The sequence below is a fragment of the Cnephaeus nilssonii genome (genome assembly GCF_951640355.1).
Source record: "Cnephaeus nilssonii genome assembly, chromosome: 6".
Taxonomy (NCBI): domain Eukaryota; kingdom Metazoa; phylum Chordata; class Mammalia; order Chiroptera; family Vespertilionidae; genus Cnephaeus; species Cnephaeus nilssonii.
In genome coordinates, this window is record NC_137077.1 from 20,696,383 (window position 1) to 20,715,992 (window position 19,610).

A 19,610-nucleotide genomic window follows, 5' to 3' on the forward strand; every position below is an offset into this window, starting at 1 on the left:
ATGTCAGATGAAGACGATCTGGAAGATTTTGAGCCAGACCAGGATGATCTGGAAAGGGAGGAAGATGAGAAGGAGACAGAGTGGGAAGATGACAGGAAAGAGGAGGAAGACGTATCAGAGGAAGTGAGAGCACGGAAATGGAGAGGCCCTAGGGCTAAGGACAGGGTTGGGCTGGAAAGGGATGCCTGACTGCACTTCCTCCTGCAGTGGCTGCCGACCCCCCTCACCGAGGACATGATGAAGGAAGGGCTTTCTTTGCTCTGTAAGACCGGCAATGGATTGGCCCATGCTTATGTCAAGCTGGAGGTTAAAGAGAGGTGCATTGCGGGGTAGGGAGCTGAGGGGGCGGGGGGGTAGATGAGAAATGAGGTTGTAGGGCCCAGTCTCCTTTCTCACCCTCATTCCTGGGAGTTTCAGCTGAGAGTTTGGATCTCTCTGAGAGTCCGGATCTCTCTCATCCTGGACCAGTGGGAGGGAAGGGCCAACTTTACTTTTCAGGAGCCCAGGACTCCCTGCATCAGGGCTGCCTGAGGACTGGAGGCTGTGAGAGGGAATGTGGGATTCCTGCTGGACTTCCTCACTTGTCCTTCCGAGTGTAAGGTCTCAGCTCCTCAAAGACACAAGGTCCTTGCCCACTATGAAGCATCCATCTACCTTCTCTTCTCCCCCTCACTCCTACTATCTGTCACCCATTCTTCTCCCCATTATAAGCCATCTCCATATTGCCTTCTGCTTTAGCATCTCTGCCAGTCCTTGCTGGATTCGCACCCTTAACCATGGCCTCTTCCATCTCCTAGAGAACTGACAGACATCCACTTGCTGCGTTCCTACATCCACCTGCGTTATGTGGATATTTCTGAGAACCATCTGACAGACATGTCCGCACTCAATCACCTCACCCACTTGCTCTGGCTCAAGGCTGACGGCAACCGGCTGCGGAGTGCCCAGTTGAATGAACTGCCTTACCTGCAGATTGCCAGTTTTGCCTATAACCAGATCACTGACACTGAGGGCATCTCTCATCCTCGTCTGAGCATCCTGAATCTCAAAGGTGGGTCCGTGGGATGGGCTACACAGATTCCTTCCTTCCTAGCCTGGGGCCAACAGAAGTGAGTAGTGTGGTCCTTGGCTGTGCCACACAGCAATTTGTTTTCATTCATTCAGGCACATTCTGACCCATTATGGCAGTTCTATGTAGTGGAGGTATCCTCATGCAGTTTACAATCTAGATGGGGGAGACAGACAATGAACACAAAAAAACACAATAAGTAAATTCATTCAGTAAGTTAAAGGAGATATGTGCTATGGAAAAAAATAGATTAGGGTAAAAGGAATGGGGGCACAAGTGGCAATTTCTAACAGGTTGGTTAGGACAAGCATCATTGAAAAGCTAACATTTGAGCAAAGAGTTGGGGAAGGAGAGAGAGTTAGTCAGTCATTGCTGGGTGGACAAGTACTTCAGGCCCTGGACCACCAGACACTGGCCCAGGGCCCCTGAGGTGTTAAGTGTGGACTTGTCTCTCCTCATATCCAACTGGCATTGGAGGGAAAGATGCAGAGGCTCCCAAAACTCAGGCTCTGCCTCTGAACATTTTGGAGTGGCCCTTTGCGCTCTTGACACCCTCCTGCTCCTCAGGGAACCACATCCGCTTGGTGACAGGTCTGGACCCCGAAAAGCTGATCAGCCTGCACACACTGGAGCTTCGAGCGAACCAACTGGAGAGCACAATGGGAATCAACCTTCCTATGCTGAAGAACCTCTTCCTGGTAGCTCCCTGGGTCAGAGGGTGGTTGGTGCAGGGAAGACGGCACTGTGGTGGGGGCCAGGATGCCTGGCTTCTAGTAGGCTCAGCTACTAACTTTGTCATCATGATGATAATTGGCATCATTTACTGAGCCCTTACTGAATGCCAGATGCTGTGGCGATGCAAAGTTAAAACAAACAAGGTGCTAACCACTTGGCATCGCTGGTAACACATAATGTGTGGATAATACAGAAACAGTTTGCTTTGACAGAGGTAGCAGCATAATGTGCCATAACTGAGGTTCAGACATCAGGCTAAGGAGGCCACTTCAACGTCTAGTCATTTAGACTCTTGAGCTTCCTCATTGCAGGATGGGGCTGAAGTAATTTCTCCTCAGAAGAGCAGTGGGGCTCTGAGATTCAGGGGTGGGTTAAAGCATTGCCTCCTTAATCAGAGGTGGCTTTGGTGGGATGAGCAGTCAGTAGGAAGTTACTGCTGACCTTTCTCTGGACAGGCATCTTCTCCTGGATTTCTTTACTCTCATTACCCATCTCTACTCCCCTCCTAACCCCTCCCTATCTACCTCTTAGATTTCCTCTTCCGCTGCATCTCTTTTTGACCTCTTCCTTCCCTATTCCTCTCCCCTCTCCCAATATATCTACTGTATCCTGGAATCTAGGCCCAGAATATGCTGAAGAAGGTGGAAGGCTTGGAGAACCTAAAGAACCTCACTACCTTGCATCTTAGAGACAACCAGGTTGACACTCTGGATGGCTTCTCCGAGGAAATGAAATCACTGCAGTACCTCAACCTGAGGTATGCACCCCCTCCAGGCCCCACCTTGCTCCTACCCCTCATCAGGAGCAGCTTTTGACCGCGTTCTTCCCGGTCCCAATCCCCCCATCCTAGCCCATTCTCAGATTCTTACCTCATCCTCCATCCTGATCCTCATCCCTCCTTTCCTTATTTTTTTCTGCGTTATAACAATCTTAATTATAACACTGAGGTTTTTATAGCCTGAGACCCCCAAATACTTATGCATTCAACCCACGGTTATTGAGAACGTGCTGTATGCCAGCTCTTGTGTTGTGTTTCAGGAACATTTAAAGGCACCAGAGATGGTCCCTGTTCTCAAGGGACTCGGTCTGGCTCCAACTCTGTGTTTTGTTTCTGTCCCATATAAGTTTCTACTCTGCTTCTCCATCTTCTGGACCCCAATTCCCCTTCCCATTTCCTGCCTCTCTTATCCTGAGCCCCACCTGTAAGGCTCCTTTACTTGTATAAAACATAAGATGTGCTCAGATGTGAGCTGAGAATATTTGAAAGGAAATCTCTAGATAGAAAAGCACTCAGGATCAGAGATTTTCTCTCAGCAATTCTTGCCTGATGGAGGATTTTATGTATGTTTCATTAAGCAAAGACGTAAGAAAACTGCCTCCTTAGTCAACAAGGCCTCTTTAGTCAATACTGGCAATGGAGCTGGGCAGTGTGGCTCAGTGGTTGAGCATCAACCTATGAACCAGGAAGTCACTGTTTGATTCCCTGGTTCCCGGGTTGATTCCTGTTCCCCAGTATGGGGCATGCAGGAGGCAGCCAATCAACGATTCTCTCTCATCATTTATGTTTCTATCTCTCTCGCCATTCCTCTCTGAAATCAATAGAAAAAATATATATTAAAAAAAAAATGACACACACACACACAAAGACTGGCAATGGAAACAGAATCTCCAAGTAGGAGAAAGTGGTTGCACCTTGAACCCCAACTCCAACCTTAATTCATGGAGCAATCTGTTGCTAATTAGCTCTGTCACATTGGTCTGGAAGGAGGAGGGGCTGCTGTTTTCCTGTTAATAGCCTAGGCAGGGATAGTGGACCCTTTTCAGTGGCTGTTGACTGGGGACTTTGGAAGTAAGAGCAGTGGAGCTGCATTGTCTCAATGACTAGGAGGTGCCTCTGGGGCCAATGATGCTAAACCTCCTGCAATGCACAGGGCAGTCCAGCACCAAGTGCATGCAGCGCTCCCAGGGAGAAATACGGCGTGAGGTTCAGCACCTCCATGGAGATAAAGTGGAAACATTTAAACCTGATTTCACAAAGGCTTGAAGCAAACACATGAAAATAACTGTACGAGGAGACATATTAGGAGATGAAGCTTGTTCTTCAGGCTGCGAGGCCCCAGCCCATCCTTACCTCTAGGTTCCTTCCAGTGGGGAGCGCGACACAGCACTCACTACCTTGAGCTTCAATCCCAACTCCCTTAACCTCTGATTAGGTGTAATTGACACAGAAGTCTGTCCCTGCAAGGGAGATTCCCCCCTCCTCCCCAACTACAAGACTGGGTTGTGACCTAGCTTTGCTGCTCCAGAAGGATAAATAGGACACATTACGGAATAGAATATGGCACTTAGGGATTCCGTGAAGGACAGAAGCAGGACAGGAGTAGGGCTGGACAAGCAACTCTGCAGCATATCTGGCAATGCTTGGCAGGCCGATCCATAGTGTTTCTAGGGAAGCTGGAGCCCATGGGAGAGTCCCCCAGAAGCTCCATTCCTGGCAGCTAGCCTCCAAAATCATCATTCCCATGAACCCCTCCTGACTACACCCGCAGGGGCAACATGATCTCCAACCTGCAGGAGCTCACCAAGCTTCGGAACCTGCCCAAGCTTCGAGCCTTGGTGCTGCTGGACAACCCGTGTACAGATGAGAATGACTACCGCCAGGAGGCCCTGGTGCATATGCCACAACTGGAACGTCTGGACAAGGAATTCTTTGAGGAGGAGGATCGGGCTGAGGCCAATGAGATTCGTCAGAGGATGAAGGAGGAGCAGGAGCAGGATGCTGAGGCTGATATAGGACCGGACCAGCCATAGATGTAGCAGCAGTTCTTCTCGCCTTCACGGATAGTAAGGAAGCCAGCAGGGAGGCAGGAAGAGGAGGCCAGGGGCCTGGCACTTAGGGGGAGAGCGAAGCTGCTGTGGGAGGAGGTGGGTGAGGAAGGGATGAATCAAAGACAACCCTTGGAGAGATGAGGGTTCTGGGTCAGGGGGTGTCTCAGGGTGAGGAGGAAAGACCAGCAGGACCTAGGAGGAGCTGAGGAAAGGCTTAGGAGATACATCAGGAAGCCAGAAGAATACGTGAAAAGAATTGGGGTGGCAGGTATAGCTGTCGTGTGGGGTGGCAGCCATACCTGAGCTAGAGTGAGGATCAGCTGTGAAGGCCAGGTCTGCAGCAAAGTGGTGGTGGTGGGGGGGTGGGGGTGGTTGGTGGTGTATGAGGAATGCAGCTGGGCCTAGGAGAGAAGGCAGGAGAGAAAGAGCCTGCACTAAAAATCTGAAACTAAAAATAACAGGACACGGGGTAGGGGGAAGAAGGAGGGCAGGGTGAGGCAGAGGCGCCTAGCAGAGGAGCCCAGGGAAGTGTAGCAGCGGGCCATTTCCGATGGGGGCAGAGGCAGCAGTGGGAATGCAGCAGGGCCCAGAGGGTTTACTTCTGTCCCTTCCTCCAGGGGATCAAAGACACTGGGCCCCAAGACCTGAGAGGCCTCCATTGGCAGGGTCCGCCACAGGCACGCCTCATCCGGAGACAGGCTGACCTCTCAGCCCTGACCTGGGGGTTCATCACACCTGCCGCCCAGGCTCTGTGTGGGCACCTGGGCCGAGGGGTGGGTGGGCTCGAGCTCAGCCTGGAGCCTAGAAGTGGGCATCCTTCAGGCCGATCCGGTTGCCTGCGGAACAGCTCGGTTTTCGAATAAAGAGATATTTTGATACTTTTGTGACTTGACCGGGTATGGGAGAGTCTATCGCGGGCTTTCCTGGCTGCGGCGGGCCTCAGGAATCAGATTACCCGGCGGCTGTGCCAGTTACTTTCCAGGGGGTCGGGTCGTGGGCAGCAGCGTGCGTGGGCGCTGGAGAAGGCAGGCTCTGGGTCGCCCCCAGTCCCTCCCGCATCACTTCCCCCTCCCATTCCCCCACTACACCCCCACCGGCCCCCCACCCGCACTCCTACATGCGCCTCCGCCCGCGGCTCCTGACTCACGGGGGCTCCAGGTCACATGCGTCCGCCCGGCCCTATCGGTGCCTCCCCCCCTCCCACCCCCCGCCCGCTGCCCGGGAGCCGCAGTCACCGCCGCCGCCGCCACTCCCGCTCTCTCTGCGCCGCCGCCGCCACTGCCGCCGCCACCGCCACCGCCACAGGCTGAGTCTGCAGCCCCGAGGTGAAGCCCTCCCCGGCCCCTCGCCCCTCTGGCCTGTCCCCGGCCCCTGCGCCCCCGCCTAGCTCCCCTGGCCCGCGCGCATCTCTCCCCGGGCGCTGCGCACCTGCTCCGTCACCCGCGCCTCCCCGGCACCCTCCTCCCCTGCCTTCCCGGACCGCTCCGCTCGGTTTCTGGCTGTCGCCTCCTTCTCATTTGGGCGCCAACCCTTCTCCCCCTGGCCTGTCCCGCTTCACCTCCGGTCCTGTGGACATTAAGTTCGGCCCCCCCACCCCACCCCCCCGGCTGTGCATTTTTATCCTGGCACGTCCTCTTGGCTTTGCTGCTAAGGGTTGTCCTATCTCACCCTTCCGCAGCATCCTCTGAGTCTGGACTCCCTCGCCCCCTCCTCCCCCACTGCGCCCCTCCGGGCCGCGCCGGGGCTGGAGGGGAGAATGTGTCCAGGGACGGCCGGAGGAGGGGCCCAGCCCTGCCTCCCCGCTCGGCTCTCTCCTCCTCCTCCCTCCCCGCTGCGACCCCCAGGGGCGGAGGGCCTTTCCTAGGACCCTCTCTCCAGACCTCTCCACTGGACGTCTGTGGGAGCGGAGGGACGCACATTTGGGAGAGATTGGGACCTGGGCGTGGGGGCTGGGGTGGTAAGTTGGGTGGGACGGGGCTGTGAATGAAGGCTTCAGCTGTGCAGACTGCCCATCCTCTTCTTGGCTCCAAGGAGAAAGGCAAGCCTGGCAGCCATTCCTCTCTGAGGAGGTCTGGGCGCACCCCACCAGCCGGCTGCCCAAGCTGCCGAGGGGAGAGGGAACCACGGCCCCCCTCCCCCTCACTGCGGTGTCCTCCCGCCTCAGAGTCGGATCTTATCCCGCCCCGCACTGCAGTGACCTCCCCTTCCTCACTGCAGTGACCTTCTCCTTTCCCCCTGGAAGGGGTGGGGGGATCCCCTCTACAGCCTGTGGTAGCGGCCTGCTCCTCCCCACCCCCACCCACTGCAGTAACCTTTTTCCCATCCTTCCCAGCCTCTGGCCCCGCCCACGATTTCAGGCTCCACCCCTCTAAGCCTCTTACCTTTCTCCTTTACTTCCCTTCCACCCAAGGAGATCCCAGCCATCATGTCGATAACGAAGATCTGGGCCCGGGAGATCTTGGACTCCCGTGGAAACCCCACTGTGGAGGTGGATCTCTACACTGCCAGAGGTACTGAGCTGGCCTGGACCGAGCCCAGCCCTCCACCCCACCCCCACCCCACCCCTCACCCCACCCCTCAGTGCTGGGTTTGCCCTGGCCTGGGAGGGGAAGACCCCTTGATTCCCAGCAGGGATGGGGTGCTGGGTCAGGCTCATGGCCTGGATTGTGGGGGTTGGATGCTGTTGTCCAGGGGAGCCAGGATAGGCAGGCCTCTGTGTTCTAGTTTAGTGTATGACACATGCCCTGCCCCGGAATGTTTGTGTATGCACCTGTGTGTGAGCATATGAGTGCATAACTTCATTTCTTTGGGTTCCCACTGGTGCATGTGGGAACTCAGTTGGGTGGATAAGGAGGCCCTTGCTTGTGTGTGTGTGTGTGTGTTAGGGAGCAGTGTGTTCGTGTGTGTATATTAGAGAGCTGTGTGTGTCTCTCTGTGTATTAGGAGCAGTGTGTGTATTATTAGGGAGCAGTGTGTATTAGGGAGCAGTGTGTGTGTGTGTGTGTGTGTGTATGTTAGGAATAGTGTGTGTGTATTAGAGAGCAGTGTGTATATATGTGGGTGTATTAGGGAGGTGTGTGTATATATGTGGGTGTATTAGGGAGCAGTGTGTGTGTGTGTGTGTGTATGTTAGGAATAGTGTGTGTGTATTAGAGAGCAGTGTGTATATATGTGGGTGTATTAGGGAGGTGTGTGTATATATGTGGGTGTATTAGGGAGCAGTGTGTGTGTGTATTAGGGAGCAGTGTGTGTCTGTGTATTAGGAGCAGTGTGTGTGTATTAGGAAGTAGGTGTGTATTAGGGAGCTGTGTGTGTCTCTCTGTGTATTAGGAGCAGTGTGTGTATTATTAGGGAGCAGTGTGTTTATGTGTGTGTATTAGGGAGCAGTGTGTGTGTGTATGTTAGGAATAGTGTGTGTATATTAGGGAGGTGTGTGTATATATGTGGGTGTATTAGGGAGGTGTGTGTATATATGTGGGTGTATTAGGGAGCAGTGTGTGTGTGTGTGTGTATTAGGGAGCAGTGTGTGTGTGTGTATTAGGGAGCTGTGTGTGTCTCTCTGTGTATTAGGAGCAGTGTGTGTATTATTAGGGAGCAGTGTGTATATGTGTGTGTATTAGGGAGCAGTGTGTGTGTATTAGGAAGTAGGTGTGTATTAGGGAGCTGTGTGTGTCTCTCTGTGTATTAGGAGCAGTGTGTGTATTATTAGGGAGCAGTGTGTATATGTGTGTATTAGGGAGCAGTGTGTGTGTGTGTGTGTATGTTAGGAATAGTGTGTGTGTATTAGAGAGCAGTGTGTATATATGTGGGTGTATTAGGGAGCAGTGTGTATATATGTGGGTGTATTAGGGAGGTGTGTGTATATATGTGGGTGTATTAGAGAGCAGTGTGTATATATGTGGGTGTATTAGGGAGGTGTGTGTGTGGTAGGAATAGTGTGTGTATTAGGGAGCAGTGTGTGTGTATGTTAGGAATAGTGTGTGTGTATTAGGGAGCAGTGTGTATATATGTGTGTGTATTAGGGAGCAGTGTGTACATATGTGTGTGTATTAGGGAGCAGTGTGTGTGTATGTTAGGAATAGTGTGTGTGTATTAGGGAGCAATGTGTATATATGTGTGTGTATTAGGGAGCAGTGTGTGTGTATGTTAGGAATAGTGTGTGTGTATTAGGGAGCAGTGTGTGTGTATGTTAGGAATAGTGTGTGTGTATTAGGGAGCAGTGTGTATATATGTGTGTGTATTAGGGAGCAATGTGTACATATGTGTGTGTATTAGGGAGCAGTGTGTACGTATGTGGGTGTATTAGGGAGGTGTGTGTGTATGTGTGTGTATTAGGGAGCAGTGTGTATATATGTGGGTGTATTAGGGAGCAATGTGTACATATGTGGGTGTATTAGGGAGCAGTGTGTATGTATGTGGGTGTATTAGGGAGCAGTGTGTACGTATGTGGGTGTATTAGGGAGCAGTGTGTATATATGTGTGTGTATTAGGGAGCAATGTGTACATATGTGGGTGTATTAGGGAGCAGTGTGTATGTATGTGGGTGTATTAGGGAGGTGTGTGTGTATGTGTGTGTATTAGGGAGCAGTGTAGGGAAAGGGCTGGATGTGGCAGGCAGGAGTTTAGAGCTGGGGGCTAAAGGGATCCCTGGTCCCTGGTGTCTTTCTCTCTTCCTCCTCACTCCATGTTCCTCTCCCAGGTCTTTTCAGGGCCGCGGTGCCCAGTGGAGCCTCCACTGGGATTTATGAAGCCCTGGAGCTAAGGGATGGGGACAAACAGCGTTACTTAGGCAAAGGTGAGGCCTTCTCTCTTTCCCAAGCTCTCCCGCCCCTCAGCTTTATATTCTGACCTCACACCAGTCCCCAAGCCTTTTCTTGCCTTCCCCCCCCCCCACACCCACTTTCCCTTCTGGCCCCTCCTGGCCTGACCCAGCCTGGCCTCTTTGCCTCTCCTCAGGTGTCCTGAAGGCAGTGGACCACATCAACACAACCATTGCACCAGCCCTCATCAGCTCAGTGAGGCTCACTCTCTGCTGGGGATGGCAGGACCAGGGTCCTAGAAGGAATCCTGGGCCAGGGGAGGAGGAAAGCAGGGGTGGGGGGAAGGCTCTCCCCTTGGGAATCATGGTTACTCAGGGAAGGGTGGGAAGATGACCCCTTACTGTCCTCTGCTCCCGTGGGGGTCGGGTCCCCTGATCCAGACAGGCCGCTGTCACAGGACCCTGGCTGGACCCTGGCTGGATGTGAGCCTGTGTGAAGCGGGGCCCTGTGTCTTAGGGCCCAGCCTCCATTCTGGCCCTGGGTGATGGTGGCTCTGCCTGCAGGGTCTCTCTGTGGTGGAGCAGGAGAAGCTGGACAACCTGATGCTGGAGTTGGATGGGACAGAGAACAAATGTAAGCAGGGGTCAGGAGAAAGTGGGGAGGCCGAGGGTGGGGATGTGTGGAGCAGAGAGAATTGAAGGGGCCAGTGCTGTGGGAGCTTCCTAAGGGTGGACTTTTCATCCTACCCCCAAAACCAGAGCAGGAGAAGATGAGTTTAACTACACTTGGTGTGTGTGTGTGTGTGTGTGTGTGTGTGTGACATTAGACCATTAGACGGAGGAAGAACTTCTTTGCAGCATAAAGGGGAGGGAGTTGGTGTGAGATAGTGTGATCTTGGGATGTTTAGAAATACATGCAGCTCTCTGCCCTTTCCTGTCATCTCGTCCCCAAATCCCCTGCTATTTCAGGAGAGAATGGACTAAGGAGGGAGGAGGGTGTCTCCTTTATTGCCTCCTTTGGGGAGTATACGTGGTGTCAGGGCTAGAAGAGGAAGGAGACATTTTTGCTTAGTGCCTTCTTCTGTCATCTCCCAGCCAAGTTTGGGGCGAATGCCATCCTGGGTGTGTCCTTGGCCGTGTGTAAGGCAGGGGCAGCTGAGCGGGAATTGCCGCTATATCGCCACATTGCTCAGCTGGCTGGGAACTCAGACCTCATCCTACCTGTGCCGGTGAGCAGCCCGCCATGCCTGTACCTCTCCCAGGGGTGGGGTCTGGGGAGCATGAAACCTTGTGAAAATGGATGGGAGGACAGGGAATTGGGGTAGCTAAAGAAAAAGGATGGGGACATGAGACTCGGAGTCTGGGGAGTTGGGGGGGAATTTGGGATCTTGGGTGGATGCTCCCAGGGGCAGAAAGGAAAATGCTCAGGTTCTATCTGGTCTGTGGCTCCCAGGCCTTCAACGTGATCAATGGTGGCTCCCATGCTGGGAACAAGCTGGCCATGCAGGAGTTTATGATCCTTCCAGTGGGTGCCGAGAGCTTTCGTGATGCCATGCAACTTGGGGCGGAGGTCTACCACACGCTCAAGGGGGTCATCAAGGACAAGTATGGCAAGGATGCCACCAACGTGGGAGATGAAGGCGGGTTTGCCCCCAACATCCTGGAGAACAGTGAAGGTGAGACCAGGATCCCCACTCCCAGCTCTGAGTCTCACTTCATCCTGGGCCACTGGGAAGGGCCACATACTTCACCAAGTCCTGAGGAGTATGGGTGATGGTCCTTGACTCCTGCTAGCTCCAGCGGGCCTGCCAGATTCACATGCAGGCCTGGAAGAACAGTCCTCACCTGCCCAGCCAGGCTCCTTAGCGACTAGAAGTTCTCGCTGGAGTCCCTGGAAGTGCTGGAAGGTGGTCTAGGTCTCCTGTGGGATCCATGCCAGCCTTTAACTCCATAGGGTTCTCAGTTTGATGAGATATACCAAACTCGAGGTAGTCTATTCTAAATCTATCCCATTCTCACCCCAACTTCGTAGGCCTTGAGGATCTAACTTTTTTCTGCCCTGGGAGAAACTGTTTAGAGAATAGAAACAAAACCCAAAACTGGTGGTGGCTAAGAGTTAAGGTTCTGAGGCTAAAACTGCCTGCCTTTGAACCTTGACTTGAAGACTTACTGGCTGGTGATCTTTCTTACTTACTTTGTCCATGCTTTGTCTTAAAAAAATATATTTTTATTGATTTCAGAGAGGAAGAGAGAGGGATAGAGAGAAACATTAATGATGAGAGAATCATTGATCAGCTGCCTCCTGCACGCCCCCTACTGGGGATCGAGCTGGCAACCTGGGCATGTGCCCTGACCTGGAATCGAACCTAGGTCGATGCTCAATCACTGAGCAACACCAGCCAGGCCATGTTCTGTCTTTCTTACCTGTAACATGGGAACACTAATAACAGTATCTACTTCATAGCATTGTTGTGCGGATTAAATGAGATCAGATATGTGAAGTGCACAGTTAGCCCTAATAAGTGATTTAAAAACACTGTTGCCCTAGCCGGTTTGGCTCAGTGGATAGAGCGTCTGCCTGCGGACTGAAGGGTCCCAGGTTTGATTCGGGCCAAGGACACATGCTGGGTTTCGGGCTCTATCTCCAGTAGGGGGTGTGCAGGAGGCAGCCAATCAATGATTCTCTCTCATCATTTATGTTTCTATCTCTCTATCCCTCTCCCTTCCTCTCTAAAATCAATAAAAATATATTAAAACAACAACAACAAAACACTGTTGCCGAAACCGGTTTGGCTCAGTGGATAGAGCGTCGGCCTGCGGACTGTAAGGTCCCAGGTTCGATTCCGGTCAAGGGCATGTACCTTGGTTGCGGGCACATCCCCAGTCGGGGGTGTGCGGGAGGCAGCTGATCGGTGTTTCTCTCTCATCGATGTTTCTAACTCTCTGTCCCTCTCTCTTCCTCTCTGTAAAAAATCAATAAAAAATATTAAAAAAAAAACACACACTGTTATTAACAGAAGGCATCCCCTGCCTTCCTGGAGGATGGCCTGCTCTTCCCAGACCTGGGGATAACCCTGACCAGAACCTTAGCCAGACTCCTCCTTAGCAAGTGCTCTACCACTGCCCTTCATTTCTTCTTTTCTCTCCTTCCTCCTTGTCCTCCCTTCCTGCCAATAATCTCACTGTGTTTCATCCCCAGCCTTGGAGCTGGTGAAGGAAGCCATTGACAAGGCTGGCTACACGGAAAAAATTGTCATTGGCATGGATGTCGCTGCCTCAGAGTTTTATCGTGATGGCAAATATGACTTGGATTTCAAGTCTCCTGCTGACCCTTCCCGATACATCACTGGGGACCAGCTGGGGTCCCTCTACCAGGACTTTGTCAGGGACTATCCTGGTGAGAGCAAGGCGGGGCATGGAAGAGAGTGCAGGGGGAGGGCAGCAGGCAGGTAACTCTGGACCTTATGGGATGCTACCTCAGGTGCCAGGTGGCGGTCTCCTAAGAAGAGACTGAGAGCCAGGGATGGGGTGAAGTCGCCTGCAGAGCCTGGGCTTTGTAGGTAGTAAATGTGATGAATTTGTTCCATCTGCTTCAGCTCCTGATTAAAGTCATGTGCTCTGAAGTTACTGGGGTCTAGGGGAAGGCTTTGGAAGAAACCAGGGATGGTGAGGTGACTGGCCCTGGCAGGGAACCAGCCATTTCAGTATTTTTGAAAGATAAAATTGTGGATGCTGAATGGAGCTGGAAGTGATGTGTGAATAGAACAGAAGGCTGATGAGGAACTGAGTTATCCTTCAGTTCTTCCAGAGCTTTAGATATAAATTGCAGAATGAAGGATGTTGATGAGTAATGAGGAAGGGCTTCCTGGTAGTGAAAATACGAAAATGCAGAGAGGTTGTGAGAAAGATTTGGAACCCTTGTTTTTTGCAAGTTTATGAATGAATCACGATGAGACTCAGGGCAGGCTTATTTGGGGCTGGGGGAAGCAAGGATGAGCAGCTCAGTTAGCCAGGGGATCTGGCTATTTCAGGGAATCAAAGTGTGTGTGTGGGCGGGTTCCTGCCTGGTGCAGAGCCTCAGAGAAAATCAACAGCCTCTTCACCCCTCTCCCTGCAGTGGTCTCCATTGAGGACCCCTTTGACCAGGATGACTGGGCTGCCTGGTCGAAGTTCACAGCCAATGTCGGGATACAGATTGTGGGTGATGACCTGACGGTGACCAACCCAAAGCGTATCGAGCGGGCACTGGAAGAAAAGGCCTGCAACTGTCTGCTGCTCAAGGTCAACCAGATCGGTTCGGTCACTGAAGCTATCCAAGCGTGAGTGCCTCCTGGTTCTCTCCTGCTCAGCCCGTTTCTCAGGACCCCTCTTGCAAGGGCTCTCCGCCTAATCCCGCCCACAGATGCTGAAGAGAGCAGGGAACCTGGAGTCACCTTCATAGCCCTCAGTTCTGCTCCCTCTGGGTTCCGAACAGATTCTCTGCTTCCCTCCCAGACAACTTCCCTCCAGATGTTTCTTAACATAGACCGATGTTGGGGCTGGGAGGAGAGCGCCCAGTGTGAGGGGCTGGGGGTCAAAGCTGGTGTATGGATACAGGTGCAAGCTGGCCCAGGAGAATGGCTGGGGGGTCATGGTGAGCCATCGCTCAGGAGAGACGGAGGACACCTTCATCGCAGACCTGGTGGTGGGGCTGTGCACAGGCCAGGTGAGTGCAAGGGAGACCTTGGTGCAATTGGTGGGTTCTAGGCTCAGGTGGGTCTCTCCTACCAGGTGTTTGAGGGTGTCGGGGGAATTTCAAAGGAGTGTACGTTTCCTTTAAAGAAATGAAGGGGCAGCCACTGAGCTGCTTATCTTTCCTGATGTTTCAGATCAAGACTGGTGCCCCGTGCCGTTCTGAGCGCCTGGCTAAGTACAACCAGCTCATGAGGTGAGGGAACCTGGGGAATGGGAGCCCAGGGCTCGGGGTTAAAAGCGCTGTTTGCCCACCGTTCCAGATCCAGAGAACAGCTTTGGAAGATGGGGTGACTACTGGCCTGATGGGTGGATCCCACAGGTCACATGGGAGAGCCAGAGAAGGCCCACACCTGGGCCAGGACACAGGAGCGGGTGGTGTGAGGGGCTTGGAGACCGAAGACCTGCTGCTTCCCTGACATTGCCTTTCTGGCTCATTTCTCTCAGAATTGAGGAAGAGCTGGGAGACGAAGCTCGCTTTGCCGGACACAATTTCCGCAATCCCAGCGTGCTGTGATCCCTCCACTCTCCTGGAGACTTGGACCCCCTCCACCCTCCTGGAACCCCTCCCTGTCCTGCTCTGTGATATTTCACCCCAGACACCCCGGCTGACCTGCCGCACTGCTCCTGGGCTTGTCCCACCCCTGCTGTCTCTACTCTCCCCCTCTGGGTTCCACTCTCTGCACTTCTCCTTCCTTCCTTTTCTCTCTCCTCAAAGACTGGCCACAGGACTGAGGGTGGTGAGGGGGTCCGCGGAAGAATGATCAGGGTCTGTTGACAGGAGCATCAGGGTTGGTTGCTGAGGTGTTCAGGGAGGGGCCATGTGTCACTGGTGCTTTGCACCTGTTCCCCGTGTTCCCCATGTTGCACATGAGCCAGGCATTGCGTGGTGCTGAGGTGGAGGGAGGTTCTGGCTGCTGGGGCATGCCTGGCCTAAGGTTTGAGTGTGTTATTTGTTTATTTATTTTTCACGGATCCCGTTGATTAATCATTTCCTCATGACTCCGGGGTCAAAAACTGGCCTGACTGGAGGGGACTATGTATTTCATGTGGCTGTAGATTCTGAGATGGTCTGGGATGGAAGTCTTGCTGGAATGCTGAGGGAGAACAGCAAAAGGCCTTTGCTGGCAGTTCCTTTGTGTGTAGCAACCCTTCACGGAAGCCTGCTGGGGCCAGAGATGGGGCTGTGCGCCCGGGACTCTTCCCCGGAACTCTCTTCCCAGCCCTGTTTTCCCCGTTCTTTCTCCAGCTGCCCCAGAGCAATGTCTTGCTCCCACCATGCCGTGTTCCCCAGTTCCCACCACCTCTGACATTGCAATGAGCACCACCATTAAAGTCTGAATCACAGTGCATTATTGTGTCTGAGGAGTCTGCCTGTAGTTCCTATGAGGGGAGAGAAGATGGAGTCCTGGGAAGGAAGCTGGTGAAACTGGATAGCGGAGCTGGGGAGGGCACAAGAGGAGGAAGACAAATAAATATGGCCAAGATGATGACATTGCCTACCCCACCCTAGCCAGGTGAGGGCCACGTCGCCCCTGCCTTCTCAGCAGCAAGCTTGGCCCCAGGATCCAGGTGAATGAGCAGTTCTTAATCTGGTGCAGGAATTCTTAAAGTCACCAAAAATGTGTGTATGTGCATTTTGGGGGAAAGGTGGCCAAAGTTTTTCAGATTGCCAATGAGCCTTGACCAAAGAAGGGATAAATCTGTGAACTAGAGCAGCTCCCATACTGGGCCTCTCCAAACCAAAATCCCGGGCTCTTCAGGGATGGAACAGCACTGCATGGCCATCGCTCCCTGCAAGGCGGGGAACCAGGAGGGAGGGGTGGTACCGGGGGCTGCAGAAGGGGGCTGAGGAAAAAGGCCTCCAGTCAACTGGAGATTCAGGACCCGAAGCGCTCAACGGGCTAAAACTCCCCCCTGTTGAGTCAGCCTGCAAGTAGGGTGCCAGTGTGTGGCTGAAGACACACTACAACTCTTCAGCTCCTGTGGAGCCCCAGCACAGAGATGGGAACCCAGGAACCACCCAGGGGGAGCACCCCCTCAGTGCTTTGAACACTAGGGGCTGTGGAAAGCTGTGGCCACTAGAGGGAGGCAAGGCTCTGCAGGACAGCGAACAGCCTGCCTAAAGGTAGGCGGGAGGACTTTCAAGGTGGTTCCCTCTGTGGGCCTCCCACTCCATTTCTGAGTTCTGGTCCTGGGATCCCTCTGCCATCCTGCCCAGCTCAGGACAAGAAGATCCCAGTTCTGCACGGGCAGAACCCATTTCTCTGCCCGGTCCTTCCGGGGTCACTGACACGTCCTCCATTTGCAGTTCAAAGAACTTGCACCCTCTCCTCTGTGCCTCTTCATTTCAGCGCGGGCATCTCATCTTTCCCTTCTCTCCTGAGCCTCCTGGCGCCTTCTCTGTTTCCCTTGGGGCACACTATACTTTCCTTTGTGCCTCTTGGTTTTCTCTGGGGTGCATTAGAGTCCTTTTTCCTTGGTAACTCCTGGACTAACCAGGCCTATTCTGGTTGGAGCCACATTTTCTATCCTCTGCCCCTTTTCTCCCTCTTCACTATATCACCTTCTCACCTTCTCTGCAGCCATTCCCCCCCCCCCCCCCCCCCCCCCCCCCCCCCCGCTGCCAGGTACTGGGTAGATTGAGTTACAGCTAGCTCTGCCTGGGCTTCCCAAGCCCTTCTCTCCACTTTCCCTTTGTGCCGTTGCCTGGAGACCAGTGGGTCCTGGGGGGCTGGGGCCCGAGAGGGAGCTGGGGTGAGGGATGGTGGTGGTGGTGGTGTGTGATGTTCCCTGAAGCTGAACTGTCAGCCTGGCCCTCAGGTAGGGGAGGATCTGGAGGGTAGAGGCCCTGGCTTCTGAGACTCCCCCATCTTCTGTTCCTGCCTATGCTTCAGTTTTTCTTTTAGGCTTAGATGTGTCACCATCCTAATTCACCCCTTAGTGGTTAAAAAACGAGGGAGAACGCAGCCTGGAAGGGAATTGGAAAAGGCCTCGGCCAGGATCCAGTGGGAGACTAAACTGCGAGGTGCAGAGAGAGAGAGAGAGAGAGAGAGAGAGAGAGAGAGAGAGGAAATGCAATAGGGAGGGGGATGAGGCGGGGGAGGAGTCTTGGAGCAAAGTTGGGAGGTGGGGAGGAGCAGGAGCTATTCTAGGGTATTGGGGGGGGGGCAGGCGGTGGGGGGGGGGTTTGGCCTTGGCTCTTGAAGGCCCTGAGGAATAAGGAAGGTGGGCAGGGGGTGGTAAAGTATCAATCAATTTAAGAGACAAAAGAGTGGTGTGATTCTTTCCTAGGCCAAGGAAACCTCTTGTTCAGGGTCCCCAGTGCTTTCGAATCCGGTTGGAGCTTTTGGGTATTCCTAGAACTTGGCTGAGCCCGGCCCAAGGAAATGTGAGGCAAAATCTACTGAGCTGATACAGAGCCAACCTCCTTCCCAGAAGGCTGGCGGGATCCTGCCATTCAGGGCCCACCCCTGGCCTCTAGCTGTCCTGGCCTCACACATCCCCTACCCCCACCCCAAGTCTGGAGAGCTGTTGAGGGCTCCCAATCCAGACTCCAGCCCCAGCTCTTCCTGTTTCCCAGCCTGCCTCCCTCCCATTCTCTGGCAATCTCCGCTGCCAAAATCCAACCAGTGTCTTGGTGTCCTTTGTCCTGGGAGATGTTGCTGCTTGGTGCGGGGCAGGGAGCCAGCCCAGAAGAAGACACTGGTGGTGGCCTGCTGGGGGTGCTGCAGGCGTCGAGGCTGAAGACTGGGAATGGCTGGCAGACCGGCACTGTCGGAGGCTGCCCCTCCTGGAGAAGAGCGAGGGAGAAGAAAGAGCCTCCGGCCTGTGGTGGGGGTTGTCTCCACATTAGAATGGTTGGGATTAGGGAACCGGGGCACCGAGGGATTTGGCTCATTTTTGAGACTAATCCCTACCCCATCCCTTCCCTGGGGCCCAAAGTAACAGTGAGGACTTCACAGGAGACACCACTGGACAGAGGGCCTGAGGCCGGTGGCCCTCTCCTATGAGTTACTCTCTTCCCTACACCAGGGCCTGCCCTCCCCATTTCTGTCATTTCCTTCTCCTTTCCCTTCCTCTCGTGTCTTCTGCATCACTGACCTTCCCCTTCCACACCGCCACCAAAGGCCTTGTTTCTCTTACACATGCTTCCAGTCCTCACCCCCTCTGCACCCACTCCATTCTATCTACCTTGTCTTGCCAATCAAAATCCTCAGCTCTCTTGGAAACCCTCCACCCCCAGAACCCAGCCATCCCCGTCTTCCACCCTCCTTTCCCACCCAGAACCCCAGCACCCCCAGAAAATGCGCCTGGCCCCACCTCTGTCACCTCTAAGGTTTCTCATACATTCCTTTCTCCAAGCTGACATCTCTGAACTTGTCTCTCATCACCCCCAAATTCTTGTTTCCTATTCTTTTGCCAACACCAGTCACCCCCAAACTCTGCTCTCTTCCAGAAACCCCATCCTCCTACATGTCTCCATTTTTTTCAATTTCTTCCCCACCTTATGACCCCAAACTTCCATCCCATTCTCCCATAATTGCCTCCCCAACCTTCCCCCTACATGTCTGCCACAGACGCCATCTCCCCAAGCTTCTTTCTTCTTGTCACACACTCACTCACTCACTGCCCCGAAAGCCCCCAAGCAGCTCCAGCTTTCCAATCACCCCCCTCTCTGCCTCACCACCTCCCACCCCACCTCTGCCACAAACCCCTTTGCCCCCAAACTTCTGTCTCTCGCAAATCTACCCTAACAACCCACAGCCCCTCCCTACCTAGCCCTCTCCGGTGCCAAGGCCCGCAGGCTCCCCACATTCCGCCTAGGCGAACCCCTCCCCGCACCCTGGGCCCCTTCGGCCTCGGTCTGGGCCAACTCGCTCGGCGCCTCCCCCTCCGATCCCCTCCCTCCCCCTCGCCGCTCGCTGGCGCTCCCTCCCTCCCTCCCTCCCTCCCTCCCTCGCGTCTCCCTCCCGGCCCCTCTCCCGATTCCTCCGCGCTCCCTCCTTCTCCCTCTTCCTCCCTTCCCCATCCCCCTCTCCGCGCTCCCTCCCTCCGCCGGCCGCTTTCCTGTGCGAGTCGCCGGACGCGCCGCCCAGCTCGCCCGCAGCCCGGCGTCGGGCCGGGGCGAGGGGCCAGGGGCCAGGACCTATCTCGGGGGGCCCGCCGGCCTGGGGAGGGTCCGGAGGGGGCGAGGGAGACGGCCGCCCGGGAAGGGGCGGGGGCCGCGGGCGGAGGCCTCCTCGGGGCCGGGGCCGGCGCGAGTGCGGGCGGCGCGGGTCGGGCGCGGGCGGCGGGCGAGGCGGCGGCGCGTAGCCGCGCGGAGGGCCGGCCGGGCGGCGGGGGCGAGCGGCGCGGTGGGGGCGGGCGGCGCGGCGGGCGTTCCGGGCGGCGGGGGAGGCGGCGGCTCGGGAAGGGACTGAGCGGGAGCCGGTCGGGGCTAGCTCCGGGGGGGAGAGCGGCCGGCCTGGTTGGGGTGAAGGGGGG

At 54.6% G+C, this 19,610-nt stretch overlaps 2 protein-coding genes across 2 annotated transcripts; both read left to right on the plus strand.

The window, feature by feature from the left end:
- LRRC23 (leucine rich repeat containing 23) lies at positions 1-4,615 on the plus strand (the record flags this gene model as incomplete). Its single annotated transcript, XM_079773520.1, has 6 exons — positions 1-123; positions 208-317; positions 798-1,051; positions 1,637-1,767; positions 2,425-2,561; positions 4,354-4,615. 6 exons carry the CDS (start codon positions 1-3, stop codon positions 4,613-4,615), a joined length of 1,017 nt encoding a protein of 338 aa, XP_079629646.1.
- Positions 4,616-5,841: 1,226 nt separating this feature from the next.
- On the plus strand, positions 5,842-15,492 carry ENO2 (enolase 2). The gene is made up of 12 exons (XM_079775309.1): positions 5,842-5,958; positions 7,044-7,143; positions 9,333-9,428; positions 9,590-9,648; positions 9,957-10,026; positions 10,488-10,621; positions 10,846-11,068; positions 12,592-12,789; positions 13,510-13,711; positions 13,989-14,097; positions 14,261-14,319; positions 14,571-15,492. The coding sequence occupies exons 2-12, from the start codon at positions 7,059-7,061 to the stop codon at positions 14,638-14,640; spliced, it is 1,305 nt and encodes a 434-aa protein (XP_079631435.1). The 5' UTR covers positions 5,842-5,958; positions 7,044-7,058; the 3' UTR covers positions 14,641-15,492.
- The last annotated feature ends 4,118 nt before the right edge of the window (positions 15,493-19,610 follow it).

Excerpts from the sequence above, each read along its gene's own strand:
- ENO2 (XM_079775309.1), top strand. The coding sequence starts at position 7,059 with ATGTCGATAACGAAGATCTGGGCCCGGGAGATCTTGGACTCCCGTGGA. Across the intron at positions 14,098-14,260 it reads TGGGGCTGTGCACAGGCCAG|ATCAAGACTGGTGCCCCGTG; the intron begins GTGAGTGCAAGG and ends CTGATGTTTCAG. Across the intron at positions 14,320-14,570 it reads AAGTACAACCAGCTCATGAG|AATTGAGGAAGAGCTGGGAG; the intron begins GTGAGGGAACCT and ends CATTTCTCTCAG.